Source organism: Seriola aureovittata, chromosome 1 (genome assembly GCF_021018895.1).
Source record: "Seriola aureovittata isolate HTS-2021-v1 ecotype China chromosome 1, ASM2101889v1, whole genome shotgun sequence".
Taxonomy (NCBI): domain Eukaryota; kingdom Metazoa; phylum Chordata; class Actinopteri; order Carangiformes; family Carangidae; genus Seriola; species Seriola aureovittata.
The window spans coordinates 2,406,901-2,416,900 of record NC_079364.1 but is presented as its reverse complement, the minus strand read 5'-3'; the positions used below and the strand labels follow the sequence as shown (position 1 = coordinate 2,416,900).

Sequence of the window (10,000 nt, the reverse complement as noted above, 5' to 3'; positions counted from 1 at the left end):
TTTAAAAGTTTCAAAACTGTTTCTGAAGCCGCAGTTCGGAGGAAAAGTGAAATGATTTAGTTTGGACAGTTTAACATCTTATAAACTCTGATCACGTGGATCTAAAGCTGTCGATAGAAAAGTCCTCGTGAACTTCCTCTGATCTTCTGGTTCAATTCAAAATGTCGGACTGTTCGACGCTGCGCAGCTTTCTCCCTTTAAAACCGGACGAGACTTGCACACGTAGTGTATGATGAAATCATGTGACGGAAGAAATTGATTGTGATTCTCTGAAATTTTGTGTCAGGAAGGTGAAATGTATTTTTGTTTTTTGTTTTTTAAAGTCGCAAAAAAAGTTTTTAAAGTCGCAGTTCGGACGATGTCAGCAGCTACCTGGAGGAAAAAACAACAAAACCAAGATTCAGACACTGACTTCGACCTGCTGAGCTGCTAACCAGCCAGTCAGGAGGAGGAGGAGGAGGAGGAGGAGGAGGAAGAGGAGGAGGAGGAAAAAGAGGAGGAGGAGGAAGAGGAAGAGGAGGAGGAGGAGCCAGTATCACTGCCAGCTAGAGGTAAAAATTCACCTGATGCAACGCTGACACTAAAACCTTTATTTCTCAGCCTGTGAATCAGACAAAGACATGAAATAAAAACCATCTGAGACTTTAAACCTTTGGCTTTGATTGTAAATCACTGCCTTCACTGTAATGGTCATCAGGATTAAAACAAAATCAATAAACGCTAAAAAAAAAAGTTGAACTAAACTGAGTATGTTGTCGAATGTGCTTGTTTTTCTGCTAAATACAATTTCAAAGGCAAAACCAGTGATTTATAATTAAAGTGAAAGGTTTAAAGTCTCAGATGGTTTTTATTTCACGTCTCTATCTGCTTCAGAGCCTGAGAAATGAAGGTTTCAGGCGGTTGCTGAGGTTTCAGAGAGAGACTCAGGTCCTAAAGGGTTAAATCACTCTCATGTGTGTCCGGTGGTTAAAGTCCGATCAGTTACTGACGTCCGGTTCATGTTGAGTTGTTTTTGTCGTCTGCACTGTGAACACAAAGTAAGTCGAGCTCCTTCCCGCCTCTGAGGAACATCGACACATCGTCAGTGAGCGTGTTGTTTTAACACAGGAGGCCGATCATACAGCAGAAGGGTTTTCACACCATCAGTCACAGTCAGTGACTTCACCCCCCCCCCCCCCCGATGGGACATGTGTCTCTGTGTTTATGGATTTCTGTGGTGCAGCGCTGTGGAAAACGCCGCCGTACCTTTTTTGCGCGCCGTGTCCTCGGGGTCCAGATTCCGACTCACGGTCACGACTTTGATCAGGAGCCGGTTTCCTCCCTGGCGGATCATGTTGACCACCTGTCTGTGGCCCACCTTCACCACGTTCTCCTGGTTCACCTGCGGACACAGACGCACACACGACAGCAGAGTGAGCGGATTGATTGAGAACATTATGACACGTCGGCTCGTGTGGAAACGTGACGTCAGGCCTCTCGATCTCCAGAGCTCCGAACTGAAGAAACGAAAGGAACTTTATTTACAACATCTCTTAGACGTGACCTCACGTCACTTCTTCCACTGGTGAGACCGTTATCCATCATTTACACTCTTCATCCTTTAAGTCCAAAGCAGAACCAGAGGACCCGTCACACGGCTGTGACCGCAGCAGTGACGGAAACCTCTGATGCTGATGTTAGTGCTAAACGATCTGCACGGCTCTTTTCTCGTCTTATTAACCGTCCGACAACATTCCCATCAACGTTTACACAAGACGACAACAAACAAACAAACTACAATCCCCTCCTCGTGGTCGTATCCCTCCGACACTCAGACTAGTTCCAGGTTAAATCCCCGTTTATCCCGAGTCTAATAACCAATAACAAAGAACTGACTGTTACCTGAGGGGGAGGAGCTAACACACCTGAAGTTCTTTAGTGACTCGACTAAAACCTTTAACCTTTAAGATCTAAATTAAAATTTTTGATGCTTCTGGCAGGAAAACACAACAGTGCAAAGAGGAAATGACGTCACTGACAGGCGGCCACATGAAAAGTTTGTCTAGGTTTGAAAACAGCTGGAAACATCTGCGATAACGTACGAACGTGACTCAACAACAAACACGTCACAGGTTGTTCTTTATCTTTTCTTTTAAATATTTTACTGCAGAAAAAAATAGTCACATATTAAAACCTTCAAGTCATTTTTCAAACACTGTGAATGAACCAACGTTCATGATGGCGGCAGGAGAGCGTGCGTCCGCGATGAGTTCACTGACACCAGGAGAAAACAAACGGCTCGTATATATTAACGTCTGAATGCACCCCAAACGCTGCACACCCCCACGCTCATATCAGATTCTAGTCTGACACACACACACACACACACACACACACACACACACACACACACACACACACACACACACACACACACACACACACACACTTATATCCTCTCTCTCTAACACATGCGTGCCCACATGGATGGTTTTTAATCTCATTACTGCTGGTCTAATTTAATATGGGCCCTGCTGGACCGCTCCTCTCATCTCCTATCTGGTGTACTCCTCCCTCCTCTCTCTCTCTCTCTCTCTCGCTCTCAGACAAATAGTGGAGGAGGGGTCAGATGAAGGGATGAGAGAGAGAGAGAGAGAGAGAGAGAGAGGAGAGAGAGAGAGAGAGAGAGAAGAGAGAGAGAGAGAGAGAGAGAGAGAGAGAGAGAGAGAGAGAGAGAGACTGGCCTGGAGCAACAGAGAGGAATGATGTATGGGAAGAGACGAAGAGAAAGTAAAGGGAGAATATAAGGGAGTGGAGTGATGGCGGTGAGGTGACAGACACGGACATGGACATGGACAGACAAACAAACACACACACACACACACACACACACACACACACACACACACACACAGAGGTAGAGTTGGGTTTCTCTCTCTAACACGCGTCATTCCGGCGTCACGAAGGCGGACATTTTGATAATTAGAGAAAAATGCTCCAACAGCTGTTTCAGGATGACCCTGTGTTCCCTCTGTTGTGCTCCATCACACACACACACACACACACACACACACACACACACACACACACACAGGAGTACACTAGTTCACATATAGGGGTAGTCTTACGTAATCTGCTCTGTCTTTCCACTCTCTTATATAACTACGCTAGAAAGATGGAGACACACACACACACACACACACACACACACACACACACACACACACACACACACACACACACACACACACACACACACACACACACTCATGAGTATTTTCTGCCAGACCCGTGGCACAGAGCCGGTCTGGATTTTGTGGAGGTCTTTACGAGGTTCAGGTCACAATGACAGAAAAGTGACACGTCTCTTATTTTGAGTTGAGTTTCAAATTCACCTGCTGATGAAGCTCATGCGACATGATCGAAAGCTGCGGAGGAGACACCACCTGGACCACGTTTTGTCTTTTTTAATTGTTTCCTTTTATGTTTTTAAAATTCCTTTTTAAGTGAAACTAAACCTCAGTAAATGAACAGGTGACAGGTGCCTCCTCGTGGTCGTATCCCTCCGCCACTCAGACTAGTTCCAGGTCACGTCCCTGTTTATCCAGAGTCTTATAACATACGAACCACTGGTGTGAAGTTTTGTCATAATTGCTGTGAAGTCTTGAGTAATGGCTAAAAAGTGTTTTGTGAGGTCACACTGACCTTGACCTTTGACCTCCGACCACCAAAATCTAAACTTTTTGAAAACAATACGGCTCCAGACTGTTGCCGACGCGGAGGAATAAAAATGTATTCATCATTTAACTAACCGACGGCATCCAGTGGTAGATCAATACATGAGCTATCAGTTACATGCAGACGATTAGCGATATTGATCCGTGTCCACAGTCATTGACTCTGGGGTGAAGGCAGCCATCGAGCACCGACACACACACACAGGTTACGTGTGTGTGTGTGTGTGTGTGTGTGTGTGTGTGTGTGTGTGTGTTGGGAGAAGACAGATGAAGCCATGAAGTGTCAAACAGGGCGTGAACCAACAACTACAAGAAAGAAAAACAGCAGCAGCTTTATGGCCGAACATTAACGGTTTAATCAATAACACACACACACACACACACACACACACACACACACACACACACACACACTTCTGGAGGCCTTCAATACAGCGTGAGAGGCAGCCTTCTGTCACATGAAGCAGAAGGGCCAATTCAAAAGCCATTATCATTATCATAATCACTACAGTAGTTCCACAACATCAAGCATCATCCGAGCCATTTATCTGAACACAGTCGACCGAGTTCATCTGATCTCTCGATCCAATCTCGTCTGCTGCGGACGTTCCTACTGACAGCCGCTAATCTGATTAATCAATTATAATCTGAGGCGTGCTGCGATGACACCGCCGCTAATCCGGGCCGGGAGAGGGTTAACATCGCCGCACCGAGGTCGGCTGATGCATCTGTGATGTAACGTATGAAACTTTAGAAACTGCAGATGGCGTCAGTTTACCTGCTATATTCTGGGGCTTTCAATCATATCACATGGTCTTCATCAGCAGATGAATCAAGATCGAGGTCAAACTTTGAATCTCAAACTTTTCTGCGAAGACGACGGACAAACAGGCGAACTCCACCTTCTGTTGAAGATCATGTTACGTGCTCAAAAGCTCCAGCAACAACTTAATCAACATCTACAAGTTTATTTTTTTGATGCTAAATTAAATAAACCGAAATAAAACTGTTTGTGAATTTAACTGAAACACACAGTGTGTAACTGTCAATCAAACCAACAAGAAAAGATGGCGTTGGGTGATGTCATGAGTCATGTGTTTTTACCAGCAGCTGAATTATCCACAGAGGTTTCCTCCTCTCCATAACAAACAGACCAGGAGATTAAAACCAGTAGAAACACTGAATAAAGAAGTTTGTCCTCAGCTGATAACTTCAGATCCAAACGTCCGACGACTAAAATCCTTCATCTGGTTCAAACATGGAGCTGAAAACCACCGAGGTGTAAAAAGTGTGCTGAGCTTCTGTCAGACAAAGATCACAGAGGTTATGATGTCATTGACAGGCGACCAATGAAACGAAGTGTTACCATGATTAAAGGGAGTTTGAGAATTGATGGAAGCGTTTGTGATAATGTAAGAACACAACTCAACAACACGTAGAACGCAGGTCTGGTTGTTTTTACACGTTTTAATGTGGAAACGTTACAGATTATAACTTTTATCATTTATAACAAAATTTGCTCAATTATTAAAATGCATCTGCTGGAAAGAACAAAAGGAGACACGGGACACGTTCACCGACCGGCAGGCGGATTAGTTCAGAAATAAAACCTCCTGCTGGTTTCGTCACGTGAGTCGATGAAAACGATGAAAACAGCTGATGTCGACTCCAAAGCTCTTCTTTTTACAATGAACGCTGAGTGAAGCTTTCGTGGAAGGGATGAGAGAAATGGGACGGTGTGGTGGAGAGACACTGAACAATCTAGGGCAGCGAGAGAGCAAGATGACCCCCCACCCCCCACCCCCCCCACCCCTCCTCCATCCTTCACCAGAGAGCGGCTACAAAAACATATGGAGGGAAACTGCAGCAGACGGCTCCGCTTGCTCTCATTCCACAGCGGAACCAGCTCAAACAGGATTTCTCTGCTGGTGGGAAACCAACAGGTCGTCCACAGTGACCCACATGAGCTTTTTCTAATCCGACCGCCCGGAGGTGAAGGTCAGAGGCGCGCAGCGACGACTACAACCAGACCGAAAACAAACCTTTTCATGACAGAGACAAACCTCATCGATCAAATCTGTCCTGTCATTCTGTGATGCCTGTATTTTCCTGAGCTCAAAGTGTCTGATGCCTGGACGTCTTCACCTCTCTGCACTCCTTCCTGTCTGAACAAGTATCAACTGCCAGTAAACATATCAAAAGTGCAGCACGGAGGAAAAATACTTAATAAGAATCACTTCTATGATGATTTTCATAATATTTACCTGACTGCACCTTGATGAACAGAAAGGAAAAGAAGTTTAGGCCAAATATCATTTCTGATCTCAGAGCCGTGGAAACTCAACGGAAGCTCGACAAGCACACGATCAAAGATCCCAGGATTATCCTCAACATGTGAACGTCCACCGGGTGGCGCTCCGCTCGACAAGCTCCAGTGTTTGTCGACGGGACACACCCCCACGAAAAGCTGCTGGTCAGGCTAGCTGCTAGAGACAATACCCTGCTGCTGCCACAAGAGGGGAGTAAATTACATGGTGAACGCCAACGGGCACCAGATCCTTTATGGCAGTGGTTCTCAAAGAGGGGTCCGAGGACCCCCGGGGGTCCTTCAGACGGTTCCTGGGGGTCCTCAGCAAAAAATGGGAATAGTTTATTTTCACTATAATTCCATCCATAAGTAACACAATGACTTTAGAGAACCACTGATTTATGGGACAGAACAGAACCGGTCCAGATTATCAGATCATCTCATTCCCCTCTGATCACAGGAGGGATTATAAACTTGTCAAGTTTATCCGTCCGACCTCTGACCTGTCGATCAACAGCTCAGACCACCAGCTTCACACGAACAAGAGACGCACAACAAACTGCTCAACACTGAAAAAATAATGAAATCGTTTTCTTCTTTTGTTCAGCAAAGACGTGATGAAATGCTATGAAACGTGCATTTCATTCACACACACAAACACACACACACACACACACGCACACACACACACACACACACACACACACATATATGTACCTGTATATGTCTTCGTACCTTCACCCACACATTAAAGCAGCAGCATTCATCAGCATTTGAAACATGGAGCTGATCTGCATCTAAGACTGGGGGGCTGGGTGAGAGCTCACCGAGATCTGTGTGTGTGTGTGTGTGTGTGTGTGTGTGTGTGTGTGTGTGTGTATTCTCTCCTTGTAGGAAGCTGGAGTACATCAAAGCAGGCTCATTAAATACAGAAATATACAGACAGAGAGACTGTGTGTGTGTAAAAGAGAAAGAGAGAGGAAAACATAAAGAAGAATAAAGTGAAGGACTGAAATAGGATGGGGGGCAGGGAAGACAGAGAGAGAGAGAGAGAGAGACAGAGAGAGGGAGAGTTTTATTCTGATGACTCAGAGACCCAGTTAGAACAGTCCTGGCTCTGATGAATCATGTAGCTGAATATCAAACTGACGACGAGAGCACATGTAAGAGCGTGAACACACACACTACACACACGAACACACACACTACACACACGAACACATACTACACACACGAACACACACACTACACACACACTACACAGAACACACACATCCTGCTTCAAACCAGCACATCAGCTCCGCCCATACCATGTGAATTTTCCTGGAAACACACACACACACACACACACACACACACACACACACACACGCAGATTTACGGATGGACTGACAGAACCGTGAGCTGTTGAATCTCTGGAGTTCAGGTCACGAGACGGAGCCAAACAGGGACAGATAAGCCGCTCGCGCTGCTCGCAGAGGAGGACACTAATGGATAGTTGGTGGCATTAACCACCGCTCTGCCCTACTGGCACAGATCCAGATCGCTGACGAGGCAGCGACAGCCGCAAAAACCCACGTCCGCATCACACCCGGAGCTCACGCCCACTCGACCTGACACGCCAGGCCTCCGGCCGCACACACAGCCTCAGCCTCGTCTGTGATCACTCTGTTCGGTTAGATTATCCAATCAGCTGAATACCAGGATTTGTTGTTGATGCTAACAAGACTTTCATCAGCAAAGGAAACCTACAGGTAACAGATCCTCATTCATGAAGCTTTCACAGTATTAATATAAAACCTAGACCTGATCTATAATCAATACAGACATGGACATCTATCTTTAGACTGGACGCAGCTTTAAATTGTTGTAAAGATGCTAAGCTACTGGTGCAGCAGCTTCTATGTAGAGTGGAAGTGATGTCAGCTGAGTACATCACTTGATTCTGATTGGTTAGGACAAAACAAAACAGGAACATGATATTTTTTTCTATTAAAAAGGAATGAAGGGAAACGAAATGATAAATGTTTGATCATCAGGTTTTTACAGCTCCATCGAAAAGGTCAGAAAAATACTGAATGAACTGTGTCTGCCCCCCCACCCACCCACCTGACGTCCTCCACAGCAAACTCCACGTCAGACTCTCCGTCTCCTGAGTCTCAGCTCAGCTTTACTCTTAAAAGCTGCATTATCACTGTGTACACAGTAAGGCACAACATGTTCCCGGTTGCTAGGCGACAGTTGCTGCGTGATACCGCTGGAGGTGGGAGTGGTGCTGAGAATGTTATCAGTGTTTGAGAGGGAAAGGAGGGGGCGGTGGTGGTGGCAGTGGATCGTACCATTCATCATTAAACGGGGGACTTGATTTGATAGTGAGTGTTTTTGTCAATGGAGATTTCTCCCCGTGCAGCCATCTTAAAGGTCTGAGCGTCACGCCGCGCTCTGACAGTGTCGTGTTGTGTTTGTTTTAAAAATAAAAAGTTGCTCCCCGAGCACCGTGGGCTCAGCACGCTGCTCTTTCTGCGCACTACCTACAAATAAATTATTTATGGGAAACGAAGCTTCCACTCTGTGTTATTTTCAGACTGAGCGTCATGTGACTTCAGTGTGTCGTCCGCTCCGTCGTGCGTCGACTCGTTGGCGTTTGTGTGCACGCTGCTGCATGTGTGAGAGAGTCCTGACTTTCACTGAGACGTATTGATTAGTGTTTAAGTGTTAAAGTGGGTAGTGAGTAAATAGCTGAGGGGAGCTGATGATGATGATGATGGGGGGGGGGGGGGGGTCTCTCTACAGTCTCTCCACATCTGTAGCCCACGGCACATCCCACTGCTTCTCTGGGGTTCCCACCACAAAAATCAATCCCCACTCTTAGAGCAACATCAGCTCGACGAGGTGTCGACTCGTTAGTTGTCGTGTCACATCAGACAAAAGTCGATGTGACAAAAACCCAACAGGAGACACATGAACCAGGGGATTCATCCGCTCATTAAAAATGTGAGAAAACACAAAGGCCACCTCATGTGGGAAGAGATTACATCACTGTCACGTCTTCTTGAATATGTTCACATTATAAATATATATATATGTATATATATATATACACACATATATATTTCAGTAACTTCAGTAACATTAGCATTCATTAGCATTGTGAATTCACTCCAATATTTACTCTTCTCTCAGCTGTTTTCGTCTCCACTGACTCCTGAGAAAAACATCTGGCTCTTCAGCTGCTAAATGTTCCACTATGTTGGTTTGAAATGATCGAGGACACATAACGAGTAAATGAGTAAATCTCATCAGCGTCAGGGAGCCAATCAGCGTGCACCAAGATCTAATCATGCTGGTAATTAGCTGTTGCATTTACAGGAACATGTCTGGGTGTGTGAAGAGACCGAGCTTCAAGATAAAACTAAAATCTGTACCATAATGTGTCATTATAAAATTGTTTTTGTTAAAATAAATGCAGTTAAGAAAGTTCTGGGTCATAAAACCAAAACTCTGGAAAGCTGGTGGTTTGTCATTATATTGATCACTTTCACATTAAACGTTTATGTCATTTAATCCATTGCTGATATAAAAATATTGATTAATGCAGATTTTAAAACCAGAGCAGAAGTTTAAAGACTCAGATATTCTCCAGCAGCTTCACTCTCTTCAGTCTCTGACTCGTTTCTGACAAACAAGACGTAACGAAGAGGAACTCACCTCTTCAGAATTACACATCTGGATACCAAAAGCACAATAAACACAAATGCACCAACACATGCTGTGTAAACACACACACACACACACACACACATGTAGTGTATATATAAACTACACACATAGACCGTCTGTCCGAGCTCTGAACACTTTCCCTCTCCTCTGTGAGAGTCTACGTCCTCCCTCTCAGTCCCACAGCGTCAGATTATATCGACTGAGACACGACCTCCAGCGGGTTTAGCTTGAAACTTTGAAAACAGGTGTTAACAGC

At 45.2% G+C, this 10,000-nt stretch overlaps 1 protein-coding gene across 9 annotated transcripts in view; it reads right to left on the bottom strand.

Annotated features, from left to right (window-relative positions):
- The window catches only part of LOC130163679 (SH3 and multiple ankyrin repeat domains protein 2-like), a 193,884-nt gene that overhangs the window by 21,705 nt on the left and 162,179 nt on the right, over positions 1 to 10,000 (bottom strand). For all 9 annotated transcript variants that reach the window (XM_056368132.1, XM_056368543.1, XM_056368626.1 and 6 more), the window contains one exon: positions 1,246 to 1,381. In XM_056368132.1, coding sequence (XP_056224107.1) covers positions 1,246 to 1,381 — 136 coding nt within the window. The remainder of the gene's footprint in view (positions 1 to 1,245; positions 1,382 to 10,000) is intronic.